Consider the following 17,171-nt stretch of genomic DNA (forward strand, 5'->3'; position numbering starts at 1 on the left):
ACAGTCGCATATTGGAAGGGAAGAACCGCACCGGTGGAAGCGATCGAAACTCGATCTTGTATCCCGACCGTATGACCTCCCTGGAGAGCCACGGGTCCGGGAACCGGAAAAGAAACCCCTGATATAGGTGGGGGCGCACCTTCAGGCTGAAGTGGTCTTATCCTCAGGTCTGGAAGGACCGTATTTTTGCTTACCAGACCAGGGTTTCTTGAAACCCTGGGGGGGGGGGGGGGGGGGGCTTTGGAGGGCTTCGCCTTGTCGCCCGCCCCGGAAGAGCGGAAAAACTTCTTGTGAGCTGAAAAGGAAGGTCCCTGTCTGCGACGAGGTTCCTTACCCTTATAAGCCTGTGGTAGAAAGGTGCTCTTGCCCCCAGTGAGATCCTTGATAATCTCATCCAAGGTAGCACCAAACAGGCGATCCCCCCCTGAAAAGGGAGATCAGTCAAGGCTTTTTTGGAAACCTGATCCGCCGACCAGCGCTTCAACCATAGCATGCGCCGGAGGACCACCGCCGAGATCGACACACCCCAGCAATGGAGCAGCGTCCAGTGCGGCATCACAAACTGTAGCCCCTGCACCATCTGCTCCAGCAAATCCGTCACGGCAGGTGGGAGACTTCTCCCCTCCAGGTCATGGCGTAACAGCTTGGCCCATTCGGTCAACGTCTGTGAAACCAGAGCAATAGTAAACACTGGCCTTAAGGTCGACCCTGCCAGGGAGAATATGGAACGAGACCGATTCCGCCCTACGATCAACTGGATCCCGAAAGGACAGAGAATCCTCCAATGGGATAACAGTAGCCTTATTTTTAGTCTGGAAACCGGCGGATCCACCGAAGGTGGCACCGTCCCATTTTTTAAGGAGGGACTCTTCAAACTGGTAGCGCCTAGCAATCCGTTTGGGCATCCCAGGGGGTCGTTTTGGACGGACCCACTCCTTAATGATATCGTCAAAGCATTTGGGAAAGGGAAACACCTTCGCCACCCTGGAGGGCTTGCGAGTGCCAAAGGCAACTTCCGTATGAGCTGCATCCGCAGGTGCAACCTCCAGTTTTAGGGTCTCCCGGACAGACACAATCAGTGCGTCCAGTGCCTTGCGCTATGGCGGAGGCAGAAAGGTCATCCTCACTATCAGAGGAGACGGGGCGCGAGACAGCAGCCCCAGAGGAGGATCAGAATCTGAGGCATCAGACAAGACAGGGGTAGGCAGGGGTCGCTTTTTAGCCCCCCGTCCCTGACAGGCCACCTCCACCCGGGACACAAATGACTCCAGGACTGCCGAAAGCGCATCAATGGTGAGCAGAGAATCGGAGGGCCCTGCGGCCACCTCGAGGGGATCAGGTGGGGACACATGTGCAGCAGGGTCCATGGCAACACCAGAGGAACCCGTCAGCAAAATATGACAAAATTGAAAAAAGAAGAAAAAAAAAAACTTTTGTTGCAAAATGTCACCCAGCGCTGCAGCACCCCTCAATGGTCAGAGAGCGTGCCTCGAGGCCCCCGCAGAGAGAGACCCCCAAAAGGCTCACCACACGATGCACCAGAGTTCAACAGGACTGCTCTCAGTGTTTGTCTGCATGACAAGTCCTGTGGAGCAATCTTCCCGGGTCTAGGGAGGGGCTCCGCCCCCTCACACGCCCTCAGTAACTCCCACAGCTGCCCAGCTCTGCAAACAAAACGAGCTGGGTGTACCAAGATGGCCGCTCCCATGAGGGACTCCAAACAAATGGCGGCCCCGCGCGCTGCGGTGGGAAGGGGGGTCCCCACATTCACTAACAGGGGAACAGAGGGGAGCCCAGATGTGTGGGTCAGACTGTCCCAGGGAGGGGCCCGGGTCCACCCCAGAGTCAGCCATGAGGAGCAGGGGGGAAACATTTACTCACCATACCGGAACAGAGCGGGCGCCACTCCAGACAAAAACCCCTCACCGCCCAGTGGGGGGGGGATGTCGGCCAAAAGGAGACACTGCGACTCGGCCGTCGACCAGTCATTTAACCCGCGGGCCAGTCCCCGTCCAGCGGGACTATGTCGCGGCCGACCCAGCGCGGAGCTAGGGCCTGCACGCGCTTGTAGGCCGGCTGGGGTGACCACTGGATCTCAACATCCAGCCCGTCGCCCAGATCCGGCATAATTGCTTGAAGATCTCACAGGAACAACTGGAGAAAACAGCTAACTAAAAAAAAAAGGATCTAAAAAAGCTTGCCAGGACCAGAGATCCCAGCAAGGAACTTAGGTCCTTACTCCTGACTAGGCAGAAAAAAAACTGACATCCTGTGGCAGGGAGAGAGAGGATATACCCCCTGGGACTGCCCATAGGTGTGGCCAGAACTTTTTTCCTACTCCTGTAGGGGGCAATATAACCCTACGGATATCAAGATATCAGTCCGGCGTCTGTCAATGAGCGACAGAGAAATATATTTGTAATTTTTAAAAAAACTTGACAAAAAATAAAATCTTCCATGTGCTCAACATGCCTCTCAGCAACTTCCCTGGGGTGTCTACTTTCCAAAGATTAGTAATTTGGGGGGGGGGGGGGGGGGTTACTACCCTGGCATACTAAGTATAGATTGTAGACGCTATAACTTTTGTGCAAACCAATTAATAGACACTTATTGGGAATTTTTGTTTTTTTAACCAAAGACATGTTGCAGATTACATTTTGGTTTAAATTTATGACCAATTTGAGTTTGAATATTTTGTTTATCGCAAAAAAGTAGAAAGTTTTTTTTTTTTCTCATCAAATTTTTTGGTAGTTTTGTTTATATGGCAAAAAAAAAACCCCCAGTGGTGAGCAAATATCTCTAAAAGAAAGCTCTATTTGTGTGAAAAATAAAAAAAGGACATACATTTTTTGAGTACACCGCTGCAGGACCACGCAATTATGTTAAGTAGTGCAGTGCCAAATAGCAAAAAAAGGCCTGGTCAGGAAGAGGGGGAACCTTCTGGGAGGTCAAGTGGGTAAATTCTACTGACAAAAACCACCAACAACATTTTTATTTTTTTTTGTTTATTTCTTACAACTAACAAAAAAAGACAACAAAAGGCTGTTAAAAAGTACATACAAGTGGATGGTAACAAGAGCTGAAGTACGCATCAATTTAAAAAGTTTCAATTCAGAACTTTGTCCTACATTGATTTCTTAATTACACTCACAATTTAACTACGACGGCAAAAAAAAAAAAAAAAAAGCATTTTCAGTGTTTGGTTTCTACAGTTTAAGGAAAGGTGGCTTAAACAGGAAAATACAGTTAAACGCAGGGAAAATGCATTAAAATATACTGTGATGTCATTAAGGATGCAAAATGTTTGGAGATTCTCTCTTCAAGTTCCAGTTCTTTCCGGATCTCCTGAAAGAAAAAAGAAAAATTTAGAACATTTGCTTGTTTTTATATTGTAGTTTTATTATGCTGCTTGTATTGGTGATATAGCAAAAAAGGGAATAGAAATAGCTAGTAGGGGGCCCCAAGGCTGGAGGGGGCCCAGCGCTGATCCAGTCTCATTCCCTTCATTGGGCCAACAGAAATGCCCTCATGATGAGTTTATCAGCAAGAATTAGGCTTTTCTGCTCAGAGTTAATCTTGTGTGAGAGGTTTGTAGTAGATTTTTGTGCTGCGATTTCATTTATAGCATCTATTGGTGCAGAAAAGGTATTTTACACAAAGGATCCTGGAGTAGGAGAGGTGAGTACGTAATGGGATACCTTTAAATGAGGGGCTGCAGAGTGAGGGCCTTTGGCAAGGTCCGGTTTTAGTGCTTTTACGCACAAGATCCTGGCATAGGAAATATGAGTATGCAAAGGGGGGATTATTTACATAAGGGAGGGCCAATTTTGGCATTATTACACACAGGGTCCTGGCATAAGAGAGACGAGTATGCAAACATAGGACCTACCTTTACACATGGGAGGATCACAGTGAGAGCCAATGTGAGGTTTGGTTTTAATGTTCGAATTGGGGGGAGGGTTTGTGTGAAGGTTATGTTAGGGGTCCCAGGAAATTATTCTTTAACTCACAAATAGAGATCTGCACTTACATGAAAATTTTGTGGCTCCTTGACTTGCTTGGTAACCTGTTGCGCTGGCGCCACCTCCAGGATAGGTATCTGTACTAGGGGGCGGCATCTGACTGGGCCACTGGCCTTGATACATGTTGTATGACGTTGCCATGGGTACTGGAGGCGGCAGGCTCTGAGGTTCTGCAAAAGAACGTTTTATACATTACACCTGTGCTTTCCAAATCCCTTCCAAAGACCTCAGAGGCTCCACATATATTCCTTTGCCATTACCCTGATGGGGCCGTTTACATGTATTATAATGGGATTTTTGACTTACTGTAAAACCCTTTCTCTGATATTCCTTGAAGGACACAGCTCCTGATCTTATTAACCTTTGGGTTATACTGCCCCCTACAAGAGTAGGACACTAGGCAGAAAAAGTCTGGCTACGCCTATGGGCAGTCCCAGGGGGTATAATCCCCCTCTCTACTATAGGTACTCAGTTTTGTTACAAGTAATGTCAGAAGAAAATACAACTCCACAGAGGGGTGGGTGCTGTGTCTGTCAATGAACACCAGAGAAATGGATTTTACGGTAAGTCAAAAACCCCATTTTCTCTTTCATTCGTTGACGGACACTGCTTTGGGACGTTCCAAAGTTTAAGTAGATCAGGAGCTGGGTTAAACTTGGGGAGGTGGGAAAAGCAAAAAATCCCCAAGGCTAAACAGGGGGGAGGGGGGAACGGGTACTTGTTTTTGACAGGTACCCTTCCCCACTTCTGGGATATGGCGCTGCTGTGCCGTCCCTCGGAAGTTCGACTCCCTCCGCCGCTGAGCCAATAGGAATGCGCAGCGCGCAGGGGAACGGGTCAGCAGCTACAGATATTGTAGCTGCCGACTTTTAATACTAGGACACTTACCTGTCCTGGAGTCCAGCGATGTCGGCACCGCAGCCGATTTTTTTTATTGGCTGTCGGGTGCTGTCGCCACCATTGCCGGTAAGGGAACCCGGCAGTGAAGCTTTGTGGCTTCACGGGCTGGGCCCAACTGTGCATGCGCGAAGCGCGCTGCGCATTTCTATTAGCTCGGAGGCTGAGGGAGCCGAACTTCCGAGGGACGGCACAGCGGCGCCATATCCTGGAAGTGGGGAAGGGTACCTGTCAAAAACAAAATACCCGTTTCCCCCTCCCCCCTGAAAGGTGCCAAATGTGGCACCGGAAGGTAGAGAGGAAGCAAAGGAGCAGAAGTTCCACTTTTGGGTGGAACTCCGCTTTAAGGATGATCAGTGGAAACAGGATGCACCTGAGCTCAATTCTGAGTGTCATTAGCAAAGGCTGTGAATGTACATTGGATTCTTGTGTGTTCATTTTTAATAAATTTGCAGAGATTTCTAACAAACTTCTTTTACGTTGGCATTGTGGGATATGGTTTGCAAAATTGAGGAAAATGAATTCAATGCATTTCGGAATAAGGCCGTAACATAACACGATGTGGAAAAAGTGAAGCGCTGTGATTTTCCAGATGCACTGAACTTCTAAGAATTCTGACATTCACACTGACATTCACCTATCAAGGCATTTATATATTTGCATAACTCTTCTCAAGTGACAGCTCACTGCTAGCCTCAGGGCTAAGGGCTCCTAAGAGGAGTACTGAGGCAAGGTGCTGTGATGTTTTCAAGGAAGCCATGTACAGCCCCCACTACTGGCCATCGTCACCAGCCATGATGTGTCTACACGACACAGAGAAGCTCAGTGACCTAATAATGACATTATGGGTCTAAAATTAGTAGTCCCATACTGTTCCCAATCTGACAGCCGCGCAGATGCATGGCCCTTAACACAGACTGTGTGCGTTCAGGATCCTGCAAACCCAACATTGTCAGATTTGGGGACAGTATCTGTGTCCGTGCAACCACTGCGCCACAATTGACATAATCTGCTACACACTAAAGGCAGAATAATCAATTCAAAAGAAAACCCTATCAACATACCTGGAGGCCTGCTTGTGGCCAAACTCGCGGGATATGAGGAGCCATAACTGGAACCTGAATAGCCATAATAGCCATAACTGTCCGTGTATCCTAGAACAGAGAAATATCACATTTTCAGTCAATAGAGATATCCATTTTTTTTTTTACATATATTTCTCATATTTATACATACATGTATGCAGTGCCAGGACAAGATCATCCAGTTCCGAGGGCAAAGATGGCAAATTGCGCCCCCCCCCCCCCCAATCTTTCATTATGTGCAAGCTTAGGCAGGGGTGTGTGTGTGTGTGGGGGGGGGGGGGGGGGGGGGGGAGGGGAAGAGCACAGCCTGCACCACCTCCTCCTCTTGCCACTTTCAGCGCTGGGCTGATAGAAGTAGTGATGTCACTACTCCTGCCAGCCATACAGTAGAAGGGAACTTCTACCCCATCCCTACAATACCCGCTGCGCCCGTAGCAAGCAAATGCATTGTTGAGATCAATACATTGCATTTTACAGTTCAGATGAAGCTGTAGGTGCCCCCAAGACTCCATACTCAGGAGCAAGGGGAGTGCGACAGCACAATGACGAGCATGGTGGAAACATGAGCCTTGGTTAACCACTTTACGACCAGTCACTGTGCCTCGTTCCCATCCAGCGACGTAGACCTACGTCGCTGGACTCCTCCCCTTGTGGGCGTGTGTGTGTGTGTGTGGAGATCCGCCCGCTTGTGTAAACAAAGCGGGCGGATCTCCTAAGTGACAGACAGTGACAGATTGCAGGGTTCAGCATAGCTGAACATGCGATCTGTCCCTGTGTCCCTCTGTCACCTCCCCCCACACGTTAGTAAGCACCAGGCATACATTAACCCCTCCCTCTACAATAAAATTGACCCCTTCGATGCCAGTGTCATTTTTACAGTAACAGTGCATATTTATAGCACTGATTACTGTAGTAATGTCACTGGTACCCCCAAAAGTGTCAAAAATGTCAGTCAAGGGTCCAATGTGTCCGCCGCAATGTCGCAGTCCCGCAAAAAAAAAAAAAAAAAAAAAAAAACGCAGATCGCCGCCATTACTCGTAAAAAAAAAAAAAACACCAAAAATGACAAAAATCTTTCCCTTCGTTGGTAAACGCAATAACTTTTGCGCAAACCAATCAAAATACGACTTTTGCGATTTTTTTTTACCAAACATAGGTAGCAGAAAACAAATTGGCCAAAAATGTTAAAAAATTTAGATTTTTACATTTTTTTGGGGGGGGATTTCATATAAAAAAAAATGTGAAAAATATTGTTATTTTTTCAAAATTTACGCTCTTTTTTTGTTTATAGCGCAAAAAGTAAAAATCGCACAGGTGATCAAATACCACCAAAAGAAAGCTCTGTTTGTGGGAAAAAAAAAAAAGGACGGCAATTTCATTTGGGTCCGGCATCGCACGACAGCGCAATTGTCAGTTAAAAGTCGCACAGCGCCGAATCGCAAAAAGTGGCCCAGACGTAAGACAGCAAAATCCTCCGATGGTAAAGTGGTTAAACTGCATAAAGGATATAGCTCTTTATTAAAGCACAACTCCACTTTTGTTGAGAAAAAAAAAAAAAAACATTGGGTGATCTCTGTACATTGCAGGGATTTTAAACCAACTTTGTTGCAGATTCCAACCTTTTGTTATTCTAAAGAAATCATTATTTGTGCCTCTGTGCTGAGTGGATCAAATGGGAAGGGTTTCATAATTATCTATCAGCTGTGGCAGCTACAGGGCTCTAATGAAGAAATCTGCTGGGCCTGCATCCCTTTAGATGTGTTCCTATTGGGAGTATCTCACCAAAAATGACATTGTTGCAGGGGATGCCAGAAATCTGACTTGTATCTTAGTGCAGACTTCTGGGAAAATCGGTGAGCCAATCACACAAGCAGGAAATGATGTTTCTAGGGGTGTGGTCAGTATACATTCTGTGTACAGTACACATCCAGGTGGCCATATTGCATTACAAATTCAGAAAATTAATACAGCTGCAGATTGAAAAGGAAAGGTAATTTTTAATAACATTCAATTACAATATGATTTGTGTCGCAATTGTATACGCTATATTGTTTTTTGCTATCCCCCCCCCCCACGAACGTGAGTTACCCTTTGGTTTAAACTCCCGAGTAGAGAACGCCTGAACATACCTTCATATCTTCCAGGTACAGGTCCATAGGATGAGGTTGGGGCAACAGTGGATCCAACGTTCCCATATTGGATGTTGGGATAGCTCTCGTTCTGGGTGTAACCAGTATTAGCTTCTGTAAAATAGGAAAGATTTATTAAAAAGCTTAACCTTCCAGGGTAAAACAAATGTTAAAAACCGTATTTATTGCTAGAAAATTACACATCTCTCTCCATTCTCTCCCTCCCCCTCTCCCGCAGAGTCCCTACAGAAAGAAAGGCAATAGTTGCAATTTTATGTCACACCGCGCTTGCAGTGTTTTTTTTTTTTAATGCAAATTTATTTTTAAATATACTTTTCTGAATTTTAATGCAAAAAACAAAGTACATAACCCAATTTTTTTGAAAATATAAAGGATGTTACGCCAAGTAAATAGATACTCAACATATCACACATTAAAATTGTGATCGCTCGTGGAATGGCGACAAAGCTATACCCCTAATCTCCTTAGGTGACTCTTTATAAACCGGTAACCCGTAAACATTTTTTAGAGTTACAGAGGAGGTCTAGCATTAGAATTATTGCTCTCGCTCCAATGTTCGCAGCGATACCTCACATACACATACGATGTGAACACCGCTTACGTATGCGGTCACTGGCACCCTTGGTGTCCAACCTGCAGCCCTTTGGTATGCGATATGGGGCCCTCGGCAGTCTGTAGTGGGAACATTGATTAGGGTAATGGCATTGATGTCTACTAGCCTCATGTAACATGTTCCCAGCTTCCTATTGTCTTCTGCAGCATATCCCAATAGCCCTCACAAGCAATACATATTTTGAACATTAGTGCGGCCCTTTGGTGCTGTCAGGGACTGCATTTGATGCCCCCTTTAGCACATAAGTTGACAACCACTGCACTGACAGCTCAGTCTCTGGTGGGAATGCAGCGTACAGAGTGCTCAGCATAAACACGGCCGCACATATAGGCCGCATATGTGTACGCTTGATGGGTTAATAGACCAATATACTAAAGAAGCACCTGTAAATCTGTCTGACGTACCATAGTGTGGTCTTGGTTGATTTAAAGATGGTGGTGCAATGGAATTATTAAAAGGAAGGCTTGGCTGACTGAATGATGAGCTCTGTTGATTGAAGGTGGTTCCTGACTGATTTAAGGGCAGCCTAGATTCCCTTGGTTCTGGTGGTCTTGACTCAGTTAAAGGTTGCTTTGGCTCTGGTGGTCTTGACTCACTGTAGGGTTCCCTTGGCTCCGGTGGTTTTGACTCACTGTAGGGTTGCTTTGGCTCCGGGGGCCTAGACTCACTGTAGGGCTGCCTTGGCTCCGGGGGCCTAGACTCACTGTAGGGCTGCCTTGGCTCCGGGGGCCTAGACTCACTGTAGGGCTGCCTTGGCTCTGGGGGCCTAGACTCAATGTAGGGCTGCCTTGGCTCCGGGGGCCTAGACTCACTGTAGGGCTGCCTTGGCTCCAGTGATCTTGACTCACTGAAGGGCTGCCTTGGCTGCTGTGGTCTCGACTCGCTGAAGGGCTGCCTTGGCTGCTGTGGTCTCGACTCGCTGAAGGGCTGCCTTGGCTGCTGTGGTCCCGACTCGCTGAAGGGTTGCCTTGGCTGCTGTGGTCCCGACTCGCTGAAGGGTTGCCTTGGCTGCTGTGGTCTCGACTCACTGAAGGGTTGCCTTGGCTGCTGTGGTCTCGACTCACTGAAGGGTTGCCTTGGCTGCTGTGGTCTCGACTCGCTGTAGGGTTGCCTTGGCTCCTGTGGTCTCGACTCGCTGTAGGGTTGCCTTGGCTCCTGTGGTCTCGACTCGCTGTAGGGTTGCCTTGGCTCCTGTGGTCTCGACTCGCTGTAGGGTTGCCTTGGCTGCTGTGGTCTCGACTCGCTGTAGGGTTGCCTTGGCTGCTGTGGTCTCGACTCGCTGAAGGGTTGCCTTGGCTGCTGTGGTCTCGACTCGCTGAAGGGTTGCCTTGGCTGCTGTGGTCTCGACTCACTGTATGGTTGCCTTGGCTGCTGTGGTCTCGACTCACTGTAGGGTTGCCTTGGCTCCTGTGGTCTCGACTCGCTGTAGGGTTGCCTTGATTCTGGATGTCTTGACTCACTAAAGGTTGGCCTTGGTTGTGGTGGTCTTGACTCACTGTGGGGATGCTTGGTCTCTGGGGGTCTTGAATCACTGAAGGGTGGCCTTGATTCACGAGCCAAAAGTTCCTTTGGCTCTGGTGGCCTTGACCCACTGAATGATGGTCTAGACTCCGGTTGTCTTTGCTCTGGTGGTCTTGACCCACTGAATGGTGGCCTTGACTCAGTCAGAGATGATCTCATCTCACCAAAGGCTTGCCTGGATTCAAACTGCTGTCTTGAGTCATTCATGCCTGATCTTGGCTCATTCATAGATGGTCTTGACTGATCAAAAGATGCCCTCTGATCATTCCAGGGTGGCCTGGATTCATTTGTTGGTGGTCTCGACTGATCAAAAGGTTGGTCCCATGTATTCATTGAAGATCTAGAGTCATTCATGGTTGATCGTGGCTGATTAAAAGTTGGTCTCTGTTGCCCAACTGAGATTGGTCTTGATTGATTAAAGGATGGCCTCATCTCACCGACAGAGTCTTGCCTATTACCTTGGGGGCCAAGATTTTGCTGACTTGAAGTAGGTTGTGTGCTGGAAGCAAAACCTTTAAATAAAAAAAATATCCGATATTAATATGATGTTTCTGGGTGGGGATAGCATATATAGTATTATTGCCTTTTCAGCCAGCACTAAAAGATTGTTTTACAAAACGTATACAAAAGTTCAATATCTATACTCCCTGAACCTGAAAAACAACGTGTCACCAACCTGTAATTTATCTTTATATTTCTATTAATATTCCACAGGGTCATGAAGAGGGCAAATGCTTTATCACTTGCCTTCCTTTTGAAAAATATGCAAAATCCACATATACCAGTGAGAACTCTAGCTTAACTGAAATGCCATTCTCAACTTGACACTCCACACCCAAGATGAGGGTACATGAGCAAAGTCTTTATCTCAGTGAGCACAGAACAGTTCTAAAGACCCGTTAATGGATGAAACCTTGCCCCATTGCAACCAAGAAAAAAAAAAAATCTGTTCTGGGTGGAACATGGTAAACAAAAGGTTTTAAAGTCCAACTCTGAGCAACTAAAAAAATGACCCCGGACAGTGGGGCTGTTAATCACTCTCATAGTCTAGGGCAGGGATCTCCAAACTCTGGCCCTCCAGCTGTTGAACTACACACCCCACGAGGCATTTTAAAACGCTGACATTCACAGACATGACTAGGCATGATGGGAATTGTAATTCCTGGACAACTGGAGGGCCATAGTTTGAAGACCCCTGGTCTAGGGGAAGAAAAAAAAAAAAGGCCCATTTCACACGGGCTCAAGCTTGTACGAGAGCAGGGTGAACAAAAATCTTTGAGAAAGCATTTGCAGAGCTTTCAGCGAGTGTTATTGAAGCTTTTAAATTAGCATTCGGCTCCAGGTTTGTAAGGGGGGTCACTGGTTCCTACAAACTAAGTTGTTAGACTTCCAGTACAAAATAGAAATACATTTTTCATATTACAGGTCAGGAATTATGAACTTTGAGGCCTCAAATGAACTGGTTCAATCAATCTATCTATCTCGTATTAGTAATATATCCTTATTAAAAACGGCATTACCAGGTTCAATCCTTACCTAGACACATGATGGAGATATTAGATGGACACGTATGTATCATGAGTGTATGGACAGATTTTCATATTGTTTTTATGATTATTATTAAATGAAGAACTTATCAAATAATTCTAATATCCAATATACCGAATGACTAGTAGAGGTTTCGCCCAATCAGTTAATGGTTAAGTAATGCCAACCAATGGGGATAAACTTCCTCCTTCTGGGTTCAGCTTATGGTAATTTTACTGCCCTTTTGTTTAACGCAATATAAAAAGGAACCCCAGATGTAATAGGACACACATTACGACAACATTCATTACACTAACATAACTTTGAAGGACGCCAGACGAAACTCCTCCCTAACCGGCCACCATTTTGGGAAGGCAGCCATCTTAAGGACTCTGGTAACGACCATTTTAAGCTAGCAGCCATCTTAAGTGTGGTAAATATACCTTGCCGTTTATCTGATTATTTACTATCGTTTATTTCCTTCCTTATATTTAAGGGTAACGAGATTACAGTCCCAGCCGTACTAACCATATTAGATTTTTCTCTAAAAACTAATTTTTGTTTTTATTAATATCAAGTTTAGCGCAATATTAGCGATTTAGTCGCCCATTTTGCATAGCCTATTCTCACTCCAACTGCAGCGGAGTGACTGTTGGCTGCGCAATTCGCAGACAATTGTGGTCTGATTATATAGAACACTTATGTATGGTTTCTACTATACCTGGGGAAAACGTAATCTCTCTTTTTAATGTCATCATTGAACTACATATCACATTGCATTTATTGTTTTAGGTTTGTATTTTATGTCAAAGTTGTCTCTTTGTGTCACCTCAAGTCTAACTATTTATTGTGAATACAGGTCTTGTGAATAAGTATACTTATAAATTCCCTACTGTAGTCTGTATTCACTAAGACTGGCATGTACTGTTAAAAAGAAATTAATCGATTAAAAAACTTGTTATATTAGTTCAGAATAATATTCTTGAACGTGTAAAAAACGCACAACATAGCATACAAGAGGACAGGCCCAAGACGTGAAGGTGACAGCCTTGCTATAATTGCATCTCGGCGAATGAAAAAAAAAAAAATGCCGGGATCTGGAGATCTCTGCCCACAACAAACATAAAATATACTTTCAAAAAGCTAAAGGCTAGTACAGCGCAATGTGTGGTGTTGGGTCAAATACCTTAGAAGATGCTGCTCCCCTAAAAAACACCCCTGAAAAAGGGGAATATTTTTGGTAGCGGAAAAGGTGTATAGTAGGTGGGCGCTGCTTAGCAATGTAAATATGCTTCTAGAAGGGTTATAATTGTGTACCATAAATTGCTTTATACTCAAATGAATAAGGTGCTTATATAAGCGCATAACCAGTATTTGGTAAACGTGAATACAGGTAAACAATAAACACATTTCTATCATAAAATAAATTACCCGTGATCAAAACAGTGATTAAAAAAGTGACTGGTGCTCTTTAAAGTGCTTCACAACTGCTTTATACAAAAAAGACCGCTGGTCGAATAAAAAATAACGCAGGAAAAACAAAAAATTGCACTGTGCTTTGCGATCTGCTGCAGGTGTCTATTAAAAGCCAATGATGTGCGCAAGAGCAGGTCGCAAAAGCAGGGCGTTTACCTGAACCAGACTGCATGGGTATAAACCATGTGGCTACAAAAAAAAAAAAATGTGATGTGGATGCAGTGCGATTTAAGCCTTCAAAAATGAATGGGCTTAAAAGCGGAGCTTCAATATAAAAAAAAATAAATTAAAATATATTGTAGCTGCTGACTTAACCTTTTGCTGACCGCCCACCGTAGTATTACTGCGGCAGGGCAGCTCGGCTGCGCAAAATCACATAGTACTATGTGACTGTACTCAGGGGAGCCGCACTGCTGCAGAAATATTACGGTGAGCGGTTGGCAAGCGGTTAACGTAATGTGCTAGTATGGCGATGCTAGCAAGTTCTCCTCTCCCCCTCCCTCCTTGCAATCTTCTGGGACATGTCAGAGGTCCCAGAAGATTGCCAGACCAATGGCGAGACTAAGCAGCTCGCACAGTGCACACCCAGCTGTGAAGCTGCAAGCTGTCACAGCCGGGTGCCCACACTTGCAATGCTGGCGCTGCGAAGAGTAGAGGGAGGGAAGCGGTGGTTCGGGCGGACGCATTGCTAGATCGTGGGACAGGTGGATGTATTCATTAAAAGACCCAGACCAATGGCGAGACTAAGCGGCTCGCACAGTGCGCACCCAGCTGTGAAGCTGCAAGCTGTCACAGCCGGGTGCCCACACTTGCAATGCTGGCGCTGCGAAGAGTAGAGGGAGGGAAGCGGTGGTTCGGGCGGACGCATTGCTAGATCGTGGGACAGGTGGATGTATTCATTAAAAAGACAGCAGCTACACTTTTTGTAGTAATGAGTGGAACTCTGCTTTAAGGTGACAAAAAAAGGCCAAAGTTCTTACCTTGAGGTCTGCCTGATGCTGCTCCAACCATTTGCCTTGGTTGAGGCTGCTTTCCCCCAGGGCCCTGCTGTCCCTTTGGCTGTCGGTTTCCTCCAGGTCCTAAAAAATAGAAATAAAATGTAAAGGAGGAAGTGCAAAAACTTACCATTGTGTATGTTGTATTTTTGTACTGACCCTGGGTATGCCCAATAACTGCATTTTTGACTTACCGTAAAAATGCTTTTCTCTTAAGTTCATTGACGGACGCAGTCCTCTGATCCATATCAGTAGGTTGTCTTTCGAGACAGTCCCTTTCGAGGATCCCCCAGAAGGCAATCCTTCTCACATGGGACTAGAATCCAAACTCTTTCGACTTTCGGATCCGGATGACCAGGGACTCTTGATCTGGAATCCTTCCTCCCTTTTTACTGGACAATTGTCACCGCGGATGCAAGCCTGTCCGGGTGGGGAGGAGACCTCGGCAGGTACTTTGCTTTGGGGGTATGGTTCCTGGAGGATCCATGTTACCGATCGATGTCCTGGAGCTGAGAGCAATCCGGCTTTGCCTAGTTCACTGGATCGGACACCTGCAGCTTGTCCAGTGCGCAATCAATCGGACTATGCCACCACCATACCCCCAAAGCAGAGAACCTGCCGAGGACTCCTCCCCACCTGGACAGGCTTGTATCTGCGGTCCAGTAAAAAGGGGAGGAAGGATTCCAGATCAAGACTCCCTGGAAAGTCCAGAGAGTTTGGATTCTAGTCCCATTCGAGAAAGATTGCCTTCTGGGGGATCCTCGAGAGGGATTGAGCCAAAGGGACTGTCGAGAGAGGACCTTTGATAACGTCATCTGATGAAACGCGTCGAGTCACGGCGTGCTGACATCACCCTCACGAAGCGTCCAGGAAGTACGGGCGAGCGGAGCCGTCCGGCCGGCGGTTGCTACAATTTCTCATACTCATGTCTGTTTGTAAGTGTTATTCTTTTTACTTAATACATTTTTGTGGGATTTTATGCTATGGCGTCCCCTTTTCTATTTTATGGTTGACATCCTCCCACAACACCCCGAGTACTTAGAGGCTGTATGAGGAGATCTGGATATCGATCCTATACACGATCATCCCTGCTGATTTTTACCTCTATTTGGTAAGGGTATTTTGTGTTGCTTCTGATCACACATTGCTTGCATGGTTGGGACCTTATATGAGTTTTTCACATATCACTCTGGTAAGCTGCATTCCTATCGGGGGAGGTACCTGGATCTTTCATGCAAGCTGTCAATTTTTCTTACTGCGGGTAAGAAGTACCTTGTAGGTCTGTCTTGGTGGTGGAATTTTCATCTATTTCACATATACATATTTTCACTCTCATATGAGCACTTTATCACCTGTTTTGGTGCTTTAATTTATATAGAGAGTTTTTTCCATAATTGTTGTTTTGGTTTTACGCTATGGCGATATATATTTATTTACTTCACATACAACCATCACATTGAGGGGATGTTGAGGCTGTGAAGTCCATCGTGTCCAAGTCCCTGGAAACATCTGGATTAGTTATTTTACGAATTTTACCTGTTTCTGGTAAGCGTTTCATCTACACGGTCACCCCCAATCACGTTCTCAATTTCTGGATTGATTTATGGACTCTTGTTTGGACTATTTCAGCATAATTTTTCACATATATTTTTTCACTGTTTGGCATATTTCATTTATATGGTTGATCATTTTTTAGCGCAACTTATCTATATTATATTATCGAGAGAGGATCTACTGATATGGATCAAAGGACTGCGTCCGTCAATGAACGATAGAGAAAGGCCGTTTTGTCATTATAACTTGAAATTTAAAAAAATAAAAAAACGTGTTGTCATAATTTGTCAGCGAAAGCAAGCAATTGGCCAAAGCGGATTTATTTTGAATATCAAGAATGTAGAGGATAAAAAAAAAAAAAACTTTGATTACGGAAGAGACAAGTACCTGTAGGGTGGTAAGAGTCAAACGAAAGATTCATCTGAGATTTAGGCGGAGGAACAGGTGCAGGGCTTATGGAAGAAGCACTAGGAAACAGAGGCTTCATACTGGAGCTGAGTTCAGAACGGGCTGCAAGGAAAAAAAACATTACACATGAATTGTACACAAGAGGTAGAACCTTATCCTGACAAATAAGCAGAGCAAGGGACATGTATGGCGGTCAGCAAGGACACCACCTATCCTCCCTCCACGTGTTAGCCACTTGCCAACCAGCCGCCGCAGATACACGGCGGCAGGTACCCGCAAAACAACGTACCTGTACGTCGCTTACTGGGGGCGCAGCCATTTACCAGAGTTGTCCCTCTCGCTCTGGGACGTTGTCATACGACATTGTCAAGGGTCATTGCTCTTGCGTGCTTGCAGGTAGAACACAGCACGGCTCTTTACCCATGTGATCGGCTGTGTCCAATTACAGTTGGTCACATGTAAAACACGTAAGTGCCATTTATCGGCTCTCCTCGTCTCACATTGACAGTTCTCTTTTTTTTTAGCAAAAAACAAACAAAAACCCAGTGGTGAATAAATAAAAAAACAAACGATTTTTGACACTGTAAAATCCATTTCTCTGATGTTCATTGACAGACGCAGCTCCTGATCTTCCTAAACATTGGGTTTTACTGCCCCCCTAAAGGAGTAGGGTACTAGGCAGAAAAGAAATCTAGCCACTCGCCTATGAGCAGTCCCAGGGGATATACTCCCTCTCTCGGCTATAGGTACTCCCGTTTTGTTACAAGCAGTGTCAAAATAATTACAACTCCACAGAGGGGTGGGTGCTGTGTCCATCAATGAACATCAGCGAAATGGATTTTACAGCAAATCAAAAATCCAATTTTCTCTTTCGTTCATTGACAGACGCAGCTCCTGATCTTCTTAACCATTGGGACGTTCCA

General features: G+C 45.7%; 1 protein-coding gene across 1 annotated transcript in view; it reads right to left on the minus strand.

Annotated features, from left to right (window-relative positions):
• Window positions 1-2,988: 2,988 nt before the first annotated feature.
• Window positions 2,989-17,171, minus strand: part of LOC309569121 (uncharacterized protein) — a gene marked incomplete at its 5' end in the record, with an annotated part of 49,322 nt that continues 35,139 nt past the window's right edge. Inside the window, 7 exons of the mRNA XM_082274883.1 lie at window positions 2,989-3,345; window positions 4,031-4,192; window positions 5,984-6,073; window positions 8,134-8,247; window positions 9,172-10,800; window positions 14,272-14,370; window positions 16,228-16,350. Coding sequence (XP_082131009.1) covers window positions 3,344-3,345; window positions 4,031-4,192; window positions 5,984-6,073; window positions 8,134-8,247; window positions 9,172-10,800; window positions 14,272-14,370; window positions 16,228-16,350 — 2,219 coding nt within the window. The 3' untranslated portion in view covers window positions 2,989-3,343. The remainder of the gene's footprint in view (window positions 3,346-4,030; window positions 4,193-5,983; window positions 6,074-8,133; window positions 8,248-9,171; window positions 10,801-14,271; window positions 14,371-16,227; window positions 16,351-17,171) is intronic.

The sequence above is a fragment of the Pelophylax lessonae genome (assembly GCF_965119305.1).
Source record: "Pelophylax lessonae genome assembly, chromosome: 13".
Classification (NCBI taxonomy): Eukaryota; Metazoa; Chordata; class Amphibia; order Anura; family Ranidae; genus Pelophylax; species Pelophylax lessonae.